This window comes from Cyprinodon tularosa, unplaced genomic scaffold (genome assembly GCF_016077235.1).
Source record: "Cyprinodon tularosa strain WSP-4 unplaced genomic scaffold, ASM1607723v1 ctg313, whole genome shotgun sequence".
NCBI classification, from domain to species: Eukaryota; Metazoa; Chordata; class Actinopteri; order Cyprinodontiformes; family Cyprinodontidae; genus Cyprinodon; species Cyprinodon tularosa.
The window spans coordinates 988,743-1,006,633 of NW_024039023.1; the positions used below are offsets into that span (position 1 = coordinate 988,743).

At 39.5% G+C, this 17,891-nt stretch overlaps 1 protein-coding gene across 2 annotated transcripts in view; it reads right to left on the reverse strand.

Annotated features, from left to right (window-relative positions):
* Positions 1-17,891, reverse strand: part of lhfpl2a (LHFPL tetraspan subfamily member 2a) — a 77,069-nt gene that overhangs the window by 14,492 nt on the left and 44,686 nt on the right. Inside the window, exons 1-2 of one of the 2 annotated variants that reach the window (XM_038292516.1) lie at positions 9,927-10,052; positions 1,803-2,609 (exon numbers count right to left, since the gene is read on the reverse strand). In XM_038292516.1, coding sequence (XP_038148444.1) covers positions 1,803-2,223 — 421 coding nt within the window. In that variant the 5' untranslated portion in view covers positions 2,224-2,609; positions 9,927-10,052. Of the gene's footprint in view, positions 1-1,802; positions 2,610-9,926; positions 10,053-17,891 lie in introns of those variants that run through there. The other variant, XM_038292517.1, reaches the window with a different exon arrangement.

A 17,891-nucleotide genomic window follows, 5' to 3' on the forward strand; every position in this document is an offset into this window, starting at 1 on the left:
AGTTAGTCCTCCAACTTTATGTTCCCTCTGCTGGTCTTCATCTAGCCTGTGACACAATCGTGGGCTGCTGCCATTGACACTTTCAATTATAGATGACAGAGTTAGACCTGTTTTTCAGTGTTTATTCCCACTTCTCTCCTAGGCAATGCCATGTGCTTAGCTTTTGCTCTGACAAACCATGTCTTATCTCTTTCATCCTGTTGCCATGAACACCAACTCTGAGCTCATCTGATTAACTGTTTGGTTCCCAGACAGAGCCACCTGAGGAGCTAGTTTCCCGCTATCTTCTTTAAAATAGAACGTTTTTATGAATCAGTGCTTCAATGTTCCTTTTTGTGTGTCTGCTTCTGCCTCTTTGAACCCCCAGTCCACCTCAGCAGAAGGCTACTCAACCTGAGTCTGGATATTTCTGCCTGTTAAAAAGGAGTGTTTCCTCTCCACTCTTGCTGCATGCATGCTTGATGTGAGGGATTGCATAATGTAAGCAAATGTCTGCTGTCGCCACATGTTCATCCAGGAGAAACAAATCTTGCATAGTTATTGACTCGATGCAATCAGCTGGTTTTCCTTAGAATAAACTTTTTTTTTTTTAACAAATCTTTACAGCCTGATCTGATTGAATTATCTCTTTTAAAAAAAGCCTTGAGATGTGACATATTGTTAATTGGTACTAGATGAATAATTTGAATTTAATCTAATTATTGTTGATTTATGTTCGATTTATGTCAGAAACAGCCATCATAGAAACGTAGAGATGTTGTTTAAAGTCATAGAGAAATCATATTTAAATGTCAAATCATTCTGGCTAGAACATGTATATAAATATACACTTTATCAGACAATATTGTCCCAAAATGTTGAAAAATTTCTCAAAAAAAAAAAAATCCTGTCTTAAAATCTGTCTTTTTTTCCGATATTTTATGCAGGTCAGTTAGTTATACATCAGCCTGTACACCCTAATTCAGCCAATCATATATCAACGGTCATCTGTCAATCAAATTATTTCGGTCATAGCATCTTGATTCATGTGTCGCAGCTAATATACACAACGGTTAAAATAAGAAATCAGAATCATTTCCTTTCCCATTGAGTTGCGTCCCAGTGTTCACGGGGATGGACGTCTGTGTCTTCAGCAGGCGTAGAGCTAACAGAACTGGCAGCGTTGCGAGGCAAGGGCTCAAACATGTACGGCTGGAAGCCTTCTACACCATACCAAGCTTCTGCTGCCCTGGCGTCCTCTTCCACATCTTCGTCCTGCTTTCCTCCTCTAAATATAAAATGTATGATGGAGGAGACTCATCCAAGACCTCCGACACTAAACTCTCCTCCTCTTGCATGTTTCTTCTGTCCATAGTGTTCCTTGACAGTGTTTTCTAAGTCACCAATTTAGTGCTACTTGGTCCCAATGGAATTACCCACTGGGAACCTACTAGCACTAAGTTCCTAACTGGTTAGCAAAATGCTTCGAAGAAACCGGATGCAATCAAACTTACTTGTGAACCTTCCGCCAGAACAATCCCGCCCCATTGATAATCGACCAATCATATTCACTTTATTCACTAATGTAAAGTCGGGCACCACTCTGGAGAAATCAGAACTGCTACTTCAGCTAAGCCAGGAAGATTTCCTTCTCTGGGTTTTTTTTTTTTATAAAAAGAAACCTGCTTTATGCTTGTTGCAGTTTTCAATCCCTGGATATGCCGACTTTAACATTTTGCAAATATGAACAGATATGAAAGCAGCGAACAGAAAAATAAAAGTGATTAGATCCCTTTTTTTTAGCAGTAAAAAGCTCAGCTCACCTGCGATCCCTTGCAGCAGTCCGCACACATTAAAGATGCTCTTCTTCATGATGCTTTGGAAGCACATGGTGAAGATGGAGATGAACGCCACAGCACACAGCAGCAAGATCCCAGCAGCCAGAAAGATGGAGGTCGCCTGCCAGAACCCGCTGGCAATCTCCCCAAAGCGGAAGGCGTACGGTCCGCACAGCATCCCCCTCTGCATTTGCGGTAGCTTTATGCAGCGGCCATAGATTCCCAGAGTTGGTCTGTAGGCCTCGCCGGCTGCCGTAGCCCCATGTGAGCCGAAGACGGCGTCAGGTGTGCGGGGATACCCTACTAGCCAATCAGTGCTCATGAAGGCGATGAGTTCGCCAAAAGCAGCCACGATGCTCAGCAGGGTCCACAGCATGGAGCGGCAAGTGACAATGACATGGCACATGCTGACGGCCGCTCTGCTTAGATGTCAACACTGCTGAGAGGAGAAAAATGTGTGTGGGCTACCTTTCTTTGAAATACCACCGGCCGAGGTAATGATCCTTCTCCACAAGGAGACGTGGGAACAAGCTGAACCCTTCACGGGAAGGACAAAAGGGTTCACGTCAATGATTCACAGTCCGCTGCTTCCCTCCTCTCCCCTGCGGTTATTTCACTTTTCTTATCTTCTGTCGGTGTTGTTTCAGTCCACAGCTGTCGGTCGTCCTCCTTGGGGTCGCCCTCCTACTGTCAGCGTGGTCTTCAGACTCGTCAGCTGACGGCTTTAAGGTGTCTACATTGTATTGAAGTCGTTTTTCCTGAGCCAGCCTGCTGGCGTCACTTCAGACACACCTAAGAGATAAAAACAGCAGAACACAAGAACAGGGTGAGTTGCCTTGATTGCATGTATAAAATCTAATTGCAGACACACAAAGAGATCAAAGATGATCGGCGATTTCTGCCACGTTTGGAGGAAGTGCAGCTCTGCGCCCAGCTTTTCATGATTGGAAAATAAGTGTGGAGGATGAGGAAAAAGTGTGCAGGACGAGCAGAGAGAGAGGAGGAAGGGAGGCTGCTAATGTAGATCTTAAGGTGGGGGGGTCTAATGAGTTGTGGAAAGATGAGTTTGTTTGAAGAGGGCCTCTTCTCTTTTCACTTTGTTTATGTTAAAGGATTTGTGATCAGGCCACTCAGGCTGCTTCCTACTCCCCTTGGATCAAGTTGTAAAGATTGAAGAAAAAAAAAGGAATGTTTCTGTGTGTGTCTGCCTTTATTTTTGTGTGTGCTTTGGAGAAGGAGATGGGGAGGTTGAAATAGACGTGGAAAAACTGGACGACCAGCGGATGCAGACTGAGAGAAAAACAAGCTCGGGGCCTCACATCTGGCAGCCCACACGGCTGACCTGAGGTCGTCAGTGGATGATAGGATAACCGCCGTCCGGCTGTCACATGAGTGCTGATAACCTCAGGACATCAATTCTGCTGAATCAGTGGAGTTAAAGGTGACATATTTATTGAATTTACTTAACCTTCATTTAACCGGGAAGTAGCTTAAGATTAAAGAAATGATCTCTCTTTCAAGGCAGACCTGCCTAAGAATGTTTGCCGTTACAGGTTTAAAGATAACAGCAACATCCCAATACAATCAAATTCTTTGTTAGGTACAACTTCCAAGTACATGAACACGCCCAATTATCCCTAAAAACTACAATAATTCTTGTTGGCTAAGATTCAACGTGCACCAGGAGATGTTCCTAAGAGATTTTCTCCCCTACTGATGTGATAACAACAACCAGGGGTTAAGGAATTATCAGCTGCTCATCCATGATGCTAATCTCTCATTCCACCACATCCCAAAGTGGCTTGAGTGGAAAGATATCACGTGACTTTGAATCCACTGGAAATAGTGAACCCAACTGAAGCTTTGTGATAATAAAGGTAGGCTTTAATAGACGGGTAAGCTGTGGTCAATAAGGGATAGACAGAGTCAGCAGCAATGCTCTGATAGGCTGTGGCATTAAATTATGGTTATCTGGTGTAGTGGGCCTTAAGTGAGTGGATGCACCTTTACACAATCAGCAGCAACCTAAATTTTTGATAGCTGACAGAATGGATATTGTGCTTTAATGTCATTTACAGTAACTTTTGACAATAGTCCTATGACTACATCCTCACAAAATAAACTTTGCACACAGATAACGTTTAAGTGTTACGATGACTGAAGCCCTTAAAGCTGTAATAGACATTGTAATACCATGTCCCACCAGTGGGTGGTGTGCTGGCACTGTCATAAAGGTAAAAAAGGTAGAAGGAAGGAAAAGGTAGGATGTTAAGAAGAAGAGAGGAAAAATTTGTTTTAGTGAACCGGCTACCTAGAAGCAGCAAGAAGTAAGTGTAAAATTCGCAATACATTTAATAGCCTGTATATCGATTCAAAAACCGAACCACAATATGGAAGTTCGCAGATGTTGTTTGAGTGCGGCGAGGGCTGTATTGGTTTTCTTGTGCAGAGATGCTAGCTTGTAGCTGGTTACGAATATGGCATGAGGAAAATGCTGCAAGGCGGCTTCAATGCTCTCCACTATGAGAGCTGATTTGAAATGTTGTCGGTTTTGGCTTCCTTGTAATTGAACCCCTAACCTAAAAACTGTTCCTATGCACCCAAACTAGGCTTCCTCTGGATGGAGGCTGGACAATGTTTTTTTTTTTTGATGTTTTCTCTGGTCTAAGTCTAAATGCAATGAGTTGGTGTTGTTACATATCATACTTAGCAGTCAGTTGCAGAAAATAATTGAACAGATATACTTAATAGTAAAAGTCAAGATAATGTTGCTACAATATCCAAAAGCGCCGCATTTTACCGTCCTTTAAATATTATCCTCTAACCAAGGTACTGGAAAGCAAATGCAGTTGAGCACCTAGAGAAATGCATAGTCAATGATCATAAATCACAGCAGATGTTTGAGATTGGACTGAAAAACATGCGTTTACTCAGTGTATAATATTAGCTTGTTGTGGTGACCAAATCAAAGAAACTAATAAAGCAAACAGACGTGCTCTTTAAAACTAATTAAAGAAAGCAGAAAACAAAATACAAAAATCTCTTATGTAGGAAACAGCAAACATATAAATAATTAGCAGATCATTAATTACGTTGAAATATTTGGTCCCACCATGTTTCTGTGCAGACAGAAGAATTACCATGGGTCTGGGTTAGCTAGTTAAAAGTAGAGTATTATCTAAAGTGTTTCAAATGAGACTCAAAATAATTATCTATAAATAAGGGTTTAACCAGGTTAGAAACACAATTGAAAACAAAATTTGGCTTGGTTTGGCCAAAACGTAGTTCAATGCCATTTACCCTTTGAATAGAGCAAAACGGAGTATCGTCTGCATAAGGTCTTACTTTATTATTTGTTGTAATTGTCACTCAAAATACAACTATGCACAAAAATGCATTACAACTTTTTCCATATGCTTCCTTTAGAGCTTCCCACTAGTACTACAGGCTAGGCTACTAACAGGGTCAGCAGAAACAGGTCAGAACTAATCAATTAACTACAGATGTGGTGCAAAAATGTCTTTGTACCGAAGAAACCCCCTTAGAGCAGGCAGTTTGAGGCTTTAAAGATATATCCATATCTTTCAGGACATAATGAAGGCCGTCATTAAATCATATTTCCGTTGTGGCAGCCATCTTGATTGTTATGGTTATAAGAAAGCATTGTTGCATTATGGGTAATTCTGCAATGACAGAGGAGCTGTGTATTGAATATACATAGTATGAGTCTGTCAGGCTGGCATTTTCAAATGATTTTAACTAGTAATGTCATAGCTAATGAGTTTATGTTATAGTTAATGACACATCTTATTGTCTTATATTGCAATCAAGCATTGGACAAGGCTATATAGCATTATAGAGGTCAAATAGACAGAGAAAAAAGCAAACACCTGATAACCAAGGAGCAAATCATGTGAAAGGTATGTTTAATCTACCAGCTCAAGAATGGAAATCTGTATCATAAAGGCAGATAAATTAGTCAGATAAAAGTTTGAATTCTTTCTTTAAAGCCCATGAAACTGAACTGCTTAGTATCTCCTAATGCTCTTATATAAATGGGTCGTTTAGCCCCCATTTGCACATGGCTCAGTATGGCTGGGGATTTTGGAAAAGCTCTTGATTTTCTGGTAAGCGCTGCTTCACCCATTCTACAACCAAATCTATCATCTTTGGCAACTGTTCAGTAAAACACAGGAATTCTTGACAAAGCAGCGGCATATTCAGCTATAAAAAGTAGGACTTCTTTCCAGATCTGAGCTTCATATCCTCTTCCAACTGTAACATAAACTTTCCCCAGAGTTACTTTCCCTAAATCAACAATTTGTATTAAATCTCATAGATTAAGTAGTTTAACTTGATTTATTAGACTGCAAAATGGCTTTTTAGTCAAATGACTAAGATGACGGATTCCAGTTAATTGGAGTGGGAATAAAGACCCTCGTCATTCATGGGGTCTCTATTGAAACCCGATGAAGAATCCCCAAAAGGTCTCAGAGGACAAAACAAACAAACTTTCAGTGAGTTGACAAAAGTATGAGATTTTATCTATGGGAGGCATTAACAAATGTAAGCTGAGCACACATTAAAAGAGCAGCAGGGATGCCAGAGAAGATTAAAAGGTGCTTATACAAGCCTTTGCGCTCATGTTATAAATACAGCTCTGGGCCAAATCTCAAATCTGTTTCTTCTCTTTGACTTTTTTTTTTTCCTGCCTCGGTTTCCCTGCTGCCTCTTGGGAGTCTGTTACTCATTCTCCGACCAGAGTTTGGCAGGGCAGCAGAGGGAGCGGGGGACCGCTGTTGACACGTGTGCCGGCCGCACTGAGAGGTTTCCATCCCTCTGTCCCTGGTGAGCCCTCCCAACAAGGGATGGGAGGAATGCTGGTCCCCTTGTGGTCACATCTCAAGTGTGCATGTGTGTTTAGGGGCATTACACACATACAACCGTTCTGATCTACGTCATCCTGTGGAGATATCAACACCGGCGTTTTTTTTGTTTTGTTTTTTCCAGTAGACAGAGTGACCCAGATCTGTGGTTTTTTTAAAGGGTGGTGCATGACTTAGTGTGCCTGCGCACAAGCGACCACTGTGGATGTTTAAATTGTGTAAAACAGATGAGCTCATAAGAGCAGGCGCAGACAGCCGACTGAGGAGTTGGACTAAAGTTAACTTCATGAATCACAAGTTTTCTCGTTCCATGACTAGATCTGCGAACAAAGGCGGGACTTTTTCAGACTCCACAGTCATAAAGCTGATGTCTCCGTTCTGTTTTGATAAGAGTGAAGGCTGACGATAGGGTATGTGACAAACGGGCCAACCAAAGGTTCAGGGTCAAACACTTGCTGGCCGGTTGCAAAGACTAATTCCTCACGGACAGCAATAGAACAAAAAAACACACCGAAGCTGAAAAGAAAAAAAGAAAAATCTGAACCAGCTGGGGGGATACGGAGCGTTCATGACCTGGACACTTAACCTTTAACCTTGGGTTTGAATCGCGTGCCAGCTAGATACACAATACCAGCTTTTGATTCCCAGCTTCTTTCAGGTTTGTCTCGATAGTGGATTAGAAGACGTAAAACTAGTATAGTTCCATTCATGTGGCTGGTATTTGTGACTACATGTGCCCAGACGTCTGCCAGGAGTTCCCAGACAGACAGCTCTAAGCCGTTACCGTGAACTTTAGTTCCCCAAGATAGGGAGGACCATCTAAGTCGCGCTCAGTTTGGATTTATGATGTCCCTAATACTCTCTGAGAAACCAGGGGGGAGACAGAAGATTATTTGAGGTTCAGTTTACATCCAAAGAAGGGTTTAAAATCCTCAGACAGCAGCAACTACCCCACTGACCTCCAACTCTAATCCCCATGACCGCCAGTGCTTAAAACACTCTCAACATCTGACACATGTGCCCCCCCCAAAGTTGGAAGGCAACTGCTTGCAGGAAACCTGAGATGGATGCAGAAACAGAATGCAATAAGGAGTTTCAAAAATGGACAAAACTCCAGTCTGCTTTTCTTGACCTATTATTATTTATTAAGCAAGATGTTGAACAGAAATAGAACATTAAAGAGTACAAAGGTAAGCATTACGCTAATGATACAGTGATATATCCCATAGATAACAATTACTGCATCTATCCATCCATTTTCCGTCATGCTTATCTTGTGCAGAGTCACAAGGGGTGCTGGTGCCTATCTCCAGCTGTCTATTGGCAAAAGGTGGGGTACACCCTGGATAGGTCGCTAGTCTATCGCAGGGCAACACAGAGACAAACAGAACAAACAACAATTCACATTCACACCTATGGAGAGTTTAGAGAAGCCAATTAACCTAACAGTCATGTTTTTGGACTGTGGGAGGAAGCCGGAGTACCCGGAGAGAACCCACGCATGCTTAGGGAGAACATGCAACTCCATGTAGAAAGCCCCCGGGCCGGGAATCAAACCCAGAATATTCTTGCTGCAAGGCAGCAGTGCTACCCACAACCCACTGAGCAGCACAATCACAACAAAAAAAAGAGTAATTTTACTAAAGTGTTACGGTAATTTTAACTGGATATAAACAAAGTACCATGACTTTTAGTTTAATTTCAAACCAACGTCAGCTGACTTGAACGGTTCCTAATTCAACTGATCAGATAATCAGATCACAGGTATTGAGAGCGGCCTTTCATCTCCAATAGAAGAGTAGAAAACTACCAAACATCCATCAGATTTTACAATGATGGATTTCTGTTATGGTCAAGAAGAAGAAAAGGTTCATTCATTTTTAAAGACACTGGATAGGTCCTGTTAAATGGATTTGTGAAAATTCACTGACACCAAAGATATCCGGGGTTATACTCAGAGGACATATACTTTGATATACTTTATAAGTTTTAATATATCTCATAAGATGCTGGGAATAAGTACTTTGCTAATATTTTTGCTTTGTTGCAGGTACAGCTGAGCCAGATCATTGCAAAATGTTTATAATTAGTTGATTAAGAAGACAATCACTTCCCACTAGGTGTGAAAAAAATGTGGCACAAGTTCCATTACTATTAAAAATTGGATTAAAACATCATCATACAAGCCTGTTTCAGGAAGTGCTGTCCAGCAGCAGTCAATATGATTAATATCAAATATGAATTTAAAGCATGCAGGTGGTAACTGATTCAAAATTAGGTGCCCAAATAAAGAGTACTGGTGTGAAAATGCATGCAGTTCGCTAGAGGAAGCTATACATAATACTGAGTTTATGGAACAAGCCCAGTCTTACAGTACAGATGTCCATAAACCCGAAAGCTCTGGTTTCTTTCACTCTGAAATCGTCCCTTTATAGAGCTTCCACACAGATCAACTCTTCCCACTGCAGCAGAACAGCAGGAAGCCTCTTTCCACAGTGCGACCGACAGGAAGCAATCTGCATATCTATGGACTTGTCAGGACTGGAGTCATGCGTCACCATGGTGAGTGTTTGTTTAGAGCTGCTGGAAGAGCTGGACTGATTTTATCCATCAGGGCACAGAAATCCAACATCTATATCTAAAACTTACCCAGCGCCACTGTGTTGACTGGATTTCTGCCCCTTTACATCCAATCCTTTGTACTAAGCAGGAAAGCAACGATATAAAACAAAGGGAGTGTTTATAATCTCAGAGGATGTGTTTGAATGAGAGGCCCCTGAAGGCAGTATAGGAGGGAATGCAGGACGCTTCTGGTCAATGAGGGCATCAGACCAGGGGTAACTTTCAGCTAAATCTATTAAGAGTCTCTTAAATTAGTTATAAGATTAACAACGAAGGAAGTCTTTCTCATATAAAGACCCAGCTTCATGTCTAACCGTAGCCCATGTTTAGTTATAGAGCATTAAAGTCTTGGTCCTGGCATTATTTAGGGGAAACTACAGATAGTGGTCTTACTAGTGACATCACCAGTCAGCTTTTCCACACTTCTGCACATCTGCTCAACATCCCGGAGACACTACAAAGAGACTGCAGCTCAAACTGAAGGAGTATACTTTATATGACATCAGCCGTGCTGTTTCAATAACAGCCTCCCAGAAAGATGTTTTAGTTGAATGAGAATTTAAGGCAGAGAAATTCAAATAAAATAAGGTAACGGTCCAACCTGTCTCCATTGGTCTATAGGCAGTCTGGTTCTCCTTGAGATGTGGCTCTTCTACAATGACTTTCCTCCCCTGCTCACAGTTTTGAAACCTTCCCCTGCTGCTCAGACTTCAGGACCCTGCCCACATCCCTCCTCCAGGACATCTAGGCCTCATCTGATTGGACGAGCCCGCAGAGGAGCTCCATGACTTGAGAGGGTCCACATGGTGGCCATATTTCAGTGCTGAATCTGGGTTAAAAAAACAAGAAGGGCTCTCTTTCCTTTTTCTCTTTCAAGATCAGTTTCTCTCACCTTCTCTCTCATCTGTTTTTTCCCCTCTTCATGCAGTCAAACCATCTCCATCGATAAACAAATCTACTTTCTCCAAGGTTTCAGTATTGAAATGTTCTTTCAACATCAAAATATTTAATACAATACTTTCAATATAGGCTAATTAAACACCTAATTTTCATCATTCATCCATATCTAACAGTTGTTGAATATATCCTTTTGTCAAACCTAAAACATTAAAACTGAATAAAAGCAAGGTCAAATTAAATTATCACTATTTATTTGAATTTGTTTTATAATTTTATAGTTGCTGATATTAAATATCTATTGAGAAGTTAAAATATGTAAAGCTAATTTTTTGTTTGCAAAGCATATTTAGTCTTTAGAAATCTGATAAATATCACACAGTGAAACATTACTAAGGTGTCCAGAGATTATTAAATCAAACTAATTTTCCTCGATTGTCTCTTATCAGCGACCAAGAGGGTCAAATGCTGTAAAACCTGTATTTTCTTTTATTATACCAATAAAGGCTTAAACCTTTTCTCTTATTTGGCTTTCAGCACTCATCATACTTAATTTGACTTTCTTTGTTTTAAAATGGTTTTACTACTTCTTCTAAAATCTTGCTTTCCTTTTTTATTGTATATTCTTGTTATTTTGGTGTTCAATATCTTTATTGCTTTTCAAATATTACAACACAAAGATACTAGAGAAAATGAAAAAACGAAATAAATGTAACAAAAAATAAAATTTCATATCAATACAAAAAAAGGCCATAAATCAACTAGCTATTTATGAACTAAACTAAGAATCAGTCTTACACCTGTGTAGATGGTTGGTCAAAACTAAAAATAAAAGGCTCCCAAAATGTAAAGCATTTATTTAATATCTAATATAATTTAGATGAAAAAATGCACTTTTAATCTAATAAGACAACAAACTGAATGATATTTTATTCTAAATGTGCAAGAAAACAGCCCAAAATGCCCCCAAGAATTATTATATATGGGAACAATTTCAAAATATATGAAACAAAGTGGCATCTTTCAACACACTTGCAACTTTCACAGGCTGGATAAATCTGAATGTACATCTTTAATTTAATAAGATGCACAACGTTGAATTGTATGAGGCAACATCTTATATACATAGAGGATGAAACTAGATATCTTAAAACCTTATCCCAATCTAATTTAATACCAGTTAGAATATCCTGTTAGAGTTAGAAGATCTTTGTTTCAGCTATGGTTGCTTTAAGCTCTTTATTAATATAGATGTTATATTATGCTGTACCTTGGCCACCTTTCTAAGTCTATAAACCACCAGCTAAACAACATGTTTTGATGGCCTTTTTTGGGATAAGTAAGAATCTAAATCTCAGGTGGGGAGGGTCTTAGAGGTTCTTCATTTTCTGCTGGATTCAAGGTCTCTAAGCTCATAACTGTAAGATAATTTGCAGCTTTTTTCTTTTGTTATAAAAGGTACTGGTCCAAAATAACATTGAAACGTTAAACTGTAGAGCAAAAAAGCTGAGCTCATAATTATTTGTACTCCTGTGAGGTTTTGGTTGACAGTTGTCTTTTAATTTGACATAACACAACATAATTCGTCTTAATGAATGTAATATTACATGCTTAAAGAGGCCAGAATAAACTCTTTTAAGAAACCAAATATCAGGGTTATGGGAAGAAATAATCCCAGGCTCAGAGACAAAGATAATTAAACAAAACAAAGCAACATGGCCAACTATAGTCACTTTAGACTTTTTTTTTTTCCATTGAGAATTGAGGCGGGTATCAATAATTTTGAACATTGTTATAAAATAAAAACACTAACAGTTTTTTATTATTTGATTTTCACATACTTTTCTTAGCCTTTGAGAGAAGCTGTCCTAATTGTCTATCTGAAAGGAATTTCTAAAACGAAAATAAACTGCTTCTGACAATGCAGCTTTCTTCTTACAAGGCCATTGCCAGATAATGGCATAATTAATTTAAAAAAAGAAAAAAATACATACAGCCGAAACAGGAACATTCACAACAGCTTTACAGAACAGAGTCACTAGAACTACTTGTGGTTTACGACTCAAGTCACTTTTAAATTTTGCAAATACTGTACAGTTACTTCAAAGACAACATTGAAGTATTTGTACATGTTGATTAACTGCATGCAAACTTTAACTGAACTTTCATAACAAAAGGTATTGCAAAGGAAATAACTTTAAAAATAATGTGTTTCTATGATTTAATGAAGGTTTATATCTGTAAGTTTCACATAGATCCACAAAGTTTGTCTGGTTGAATTCATTGTTAACCAAACCCTGAATCACAACAAGCATAGATCCTCTTACATCCTGCTGCAGCCCTGTGTAAACATATGACTGCCTGATTTGTTAATTGACTGGTTTAGCAGATGGTTCCATGTCTGACTAATGCTTCGCCTTTCTCCGGCTGGTGGGAGAAAAGTGTCCCAGGACTGCTTACAGCAGCACTGAGTGCATTCGGCCAATACTGCTGTCAGCGTTTGACTCACAAATGAGTTCCATATGAAGACGGAAAAAAAGGGGGCCGACTCAAGCAGGAAGAGAACGTGATCAGTCCCTGAAACACACAATGGAAAGCTCCAGATAGAGGACTGTCTTATCACTCTGGAAGAAAATTGGGCTGCTGCAGTTCAAAAGCCCTTTAAATGAGAAAGTCTGTAAAAGTAAAACTAGTAAAAGTTCTCCTGTGACCCGTTTCTATTAAACCCTGGTGCCTCATTCTCATGCTGTGGTTGTATTGGATGAATGAGAAGAGGTTAATGGGCCATTTAAAAAGGCACACACACACCAACTAAAAACATATCACAAAAAAAAACTGTTTCTCAAAAACAAAACAAGGGTTGTTCACTAAGTCCGCTCAGTTAATCCTGTTGATGCTTGCCAACTTTTCATTTGTTGAATCCAGTTTACAACACCAACAATTACCTATTCTTTTATTTTGAAAACAGAAAGGCCTTCATGCACTCATGTCATAAATAATTAAACTGTAAGTAGCATAATAACCTAGCATTACAAAATCCTTGGTGAATTTAAAATTTTTTACACTTTCAACATGATCTTTTTGAAACATTTGCTAAATAATTTTCTCAAAGTCAGCCACAAACAGTAAGTCTTAACCTGTTAACATCCACATCATTTTGGGTAATCCTCGCCTATTTTGCATTCCGAAATGGAAAAGCAAATAACTTAGGAACTGGAACCCCAAATTACACGTGCAATACATTATTTGAAAGCTGACACCCTCTAGTTTCCTAATATATAAATAAAAAGAAATAAAATTATGTGAGTAGATCACAGACCAACCTGCATCAGTACAAACATGACTCAAAGTTGTTGTTTTTTTATTCTCGGAAATGATAGGTCTTGTTTGAACAGCAGTAATAAAGACATTGTTGAGAAAAGGCAGGTTTTGTTGTATTATAATTGTTCTAAATCATGTAAACAACAAATGCAGAAAATTTCAGACCTCTAGCTATAACAGTTCCAGAGCTGTGGGGCTTTGAACTTTTGGTGTCAGCTTGGAGCTGCGCGCAATGGCTCCACCTGCGGGTAAAAAGTTTACCGGTAAAATTTTATGCATTCTGAATTATTATCCCCACTTAACATCCACCGGTTCGCCGGCGATTCGGTGGGTTTTAAGAGGTTAACCAAACCGTATGATTATTTAAATAATATAAAGGTTGGCTTGTGACCTAGCTAATCTAATTGTCAAACACATTTTCATAAATGAATAAACCCTTAAAATTGGTCAATACCAATCAACGCACCAACATGGTGGATGCCATTTACTGTGGAAAAGGTAAGACTGGATTTAATACTGAATAAAGACCCGTAATCAGATGTTAAACTTTAGCTTTGTTAGCGAGCCATAGGCTGTGTCCGAACGTCCGACCTAAGGGCTATATAGGGCACTATATACTCTTTACGCCATTTCAAATGAGTGGCTGAATGTCTAGTGGATGAAAAAGTAGTGATCATCCTGGTAACTAGACAATCAGATATATCCCAGAATGCTTTGCGTGGAAAGCTCTCCTTGCAAAGCATTGTGAGATTTGCTGCGACCCTCTGTCACCATAGGCTGTCACTACCCGACAGCGGCGACTAATAACAAAGATGGCGTAGGCACTGCGTGGTGGAGGAGGAGTTACATGACCAACAAAGATGAAAAAAGTTGTGATAATCTGTCGGTCAGTAAACTGAGTTCACTATAAAGTCCAGTATATAGTCCCAGCTATATGTAGTGATTGAGGGATCTAGGGGTTAAGGCGGATGTTCGCACACAGCTATAGTGTTCTATGCCATAGTGTTAGCACACCATCCTCTCTTTCAGAGTGCCCATATGGCGTCCACTTCCCATTGACTGTTTACGGAAGTAAGGGTTGGAAACACGTCTGGGGAAAAAACATAGTAGGCCGTGCTGACAGTAGCGTTAAATAGGTCCAAGTAACCACTCTGTGCTAGTGCATATCATCCTGAGAAATGGATTTAGTATTATGTCTTCAGTACATATCCTGTGGGAGTGTCCAGAAGTTTCGACCTCCTGGGCATCAGTTCAAAGGGTAGTGGGGGAGATCTTTGACAAAGATATTCGCTTATGCAATAGACTTTATATTCTTGGTGACCTCTCCATTATGAATGCTTTACCTTCATTTCTATCACAGTGGGCCCAAACTGCAAATATGCTGGGAAGGAAATTATTAGTAATGGAATAGAAGTCTCCTTTGGCTCCAATGTTTACTCACTGGCAGACTTCTCTTAGTGAACCAGCCTCTTTAGAGAGGTTATCTTAGACCAGTGGTCTGCAACCTGCAGCTCCAGACCCACAGGTGGCTCTTGGACCCTCTACAGCGGCTCTTACTCGTGGCTAAAATGTATATAAAGAGCTAAATAATGTGCTATAAAATATAAACCAGTCTTTAAAGGTTGGTGGCTTTTAATTAGCTTGGGATCTATGTGTTTTTATATTATTTTAAAAGATAAACAAACAAATTGTTGGTTGTTTAAGATGGTAACCAATTTCATATACGAGACAACAATAAAACAAATAGGTTGTTTTTCTAAAAAGTCATCCCCTTGAGCCTCTAAATAACTTTTACTTGGTTGGACTCGGGGCAAAATGGCTCTTTGGATATGAAAGGGCGCAGACCGCCATATTAACCTATTGAACAGACTGGATAATTAAACCTCAAATGCGGCCCCTATCTGGCTTATATTCAATGAATGACGTTTTCCAGCTCAAATATTTTATGTTCATATTTGTTTGGCATCAACCATATTTTATTATTTCTATTTATTTATTTACTTTTATTATTTAATTATTTCGTTTTTTTGCTACATCTTATTCACACAGGGATGTATAATTATTTTTGGATATTCTATTAGACCATTTATGCACTCCTTTATTCTTTATTATTTTCACTTTGTTCTATGTGTTAACGTTTCAGTTAATTTGAAGTCAGCTGCCAAATTCTGCATCTGATATTATATGAGTTGCTCTTTTTTGTTATTATTTGAAAACAATAAAGTTCAAGTCTTAAAAATAAAATGTCTTCAGTAAAGAGGTCGTAACAGAGGCCAAGACCATTTCTGTAGGTGCACTGGTTCCTATTGACCACTGTCTAGAGCTGCCCCGGAGAGCTGCCAAAAAAAGGCATTTGTTGCCTATTTTTTCTATCTTTTTTTCAATGTAGGGCAATATTTCCCACCCTTTTCAAAGTGGTAACACTTCCATTTGACCAAACATGGAAATCTGCCGGAATAATTGCTTAATTAAATGGTAAAAGTTTTTAAAAACAGCTTTTAATAACTTTTACCAATGAATTAAAGGAATAGTACACCCAAAACATGATTAGCCTTCATTTTCTACTCACCTCCATGCTGAACAACACTCTGGAGTACTTTTTTGATATCTCAAATGCATCTGGAGATCTGGGAGGCTTCTTGCTGTCTGCTGACATTCAAATAATGGAGGTCCATGGCGCCCGAGACAGAAAGGTCCATAAAAGTCCACAAAAACGTGTCAATATTCCTCCATACTGCTCGTCCAATGTAATCCAAGTGTCCTGAGTGGGTAGCATCCAGAATTTACTCGAAACGAAGTCATTTAGAATGTTTTTAGAGCATAAACAGTAGTGTATAGGATTTCCTAATAGCGCCCCCATGCGCGCTCACGATTCTACGGAAGCCGGCAGACCAAACCGGAAGGAAGTGCGCATTCAGCGTCTGGTCTGCCGATAATGCAAGCGTAGAAGAAGAAATGTGCTGTTTACCTGTGCAAAGAAAGAAACAACGAAAGAAAAATGTCTGAGGACTTCAGTGTTGAGGAAGAGCATGAGTTCTTTGCCGAGCTGAATGCGCTGGTTTGGTCTGCCGGCTTCCGTAGAATCGTGAGCGCGCATGGGGGCGCTATTAGGAAATCCTATACACTACTGTTTAGGCTCTAAAACGTTCTAAATGACTTCGTTTCGAGTAAATTCTGGATGCTACCCACTCAGGACACTTGGATTACATTGGACGAGCAGTATGGAGGAATATTGACAAGTTTTTGTGGACTTTTGTGGACCTTTCTGTCTCGGGCGCCATAGACCTCCATTATTTGAATGTCAGCAGACAGCAAGAAGTCTCCCAGATCTCCAGATGCATTTGAGATATCAAAAAAGTACTCCAGAGTGTTGTTCAGCATGGAGGTGAGTAGAAAATGAAGGCTAATCATGTTTTGGGTGTACTATTCCTTTAAGTCATTGTCCTTTGGTGTCACCCTGTGCAGGAAGCCATATCGTCCTTGTTTGTTAAAACAGTAAACCTGTTTCTTCACTGGAACATGGTGCTTTATTTCTGTGAAGTTTCTCAGTAATCCAGGTCATGGTCAAGCTTGAAAAAGTTCAGTTTAGACAACTTGATGTGAAGTTTTGTAGAAGACATTTCGTCTCTCAACCAAGAGGCTTCTTCAATTCTAACTAGTGGTGGGGAGCACTGAGATTGATACACTGTAAGTCTAACAAAGAATTAGGGGGACAAAAGGTGGCTTTGATCCCCCTTGGATGAGAGGCGAAATGTCTTCTAGAAAACTTCATGTCCATTGCAGAGACTAAGCTTCTTTAAGCATGGTGCTTCATTGACTTCTAGTTCTTCTTTCCCAGTTGACCCTTTGACTGTGCTTTTTTTTCTTCTTCTAAGCATGAACTCTTCAGCCTTAGAGGCTTATCAGTAAACTGATAAGTGCCTTTCCGTCTACAACCGTAAACAGAAAATGGTTTATTCAAAGCAAATATGGCCTTGTGTTTTCGTTCTTAGAAGTCACTGTTCACTACTTCACCATGTACAGAAAAAATATGACTTAATGCATTTCTGCAATATGTTAGTTTCTACAATCTTAGTGTGAGGGATTGCCTTTGAGTCAATGAGTCGATGCAATCAGCTGGTTTTCCTTAGATAGAAAACTTTTAATCAATTTGACTGTATGATCTGGTGAACTCTAAAGTGCCTTGAGATTAAATGAACTGAATTGAATTGAAGACTTAATTGTTAAAATGAATTTAGTTTTATTCCCACCGTGGTATCCTCCATGTTTTAAAGCCCATATGTTAGCAGCCCTGTTTCAAATAAACCATCTAGATCAGGGGTCCCCAAAATCAGAAAGCAACACCTTT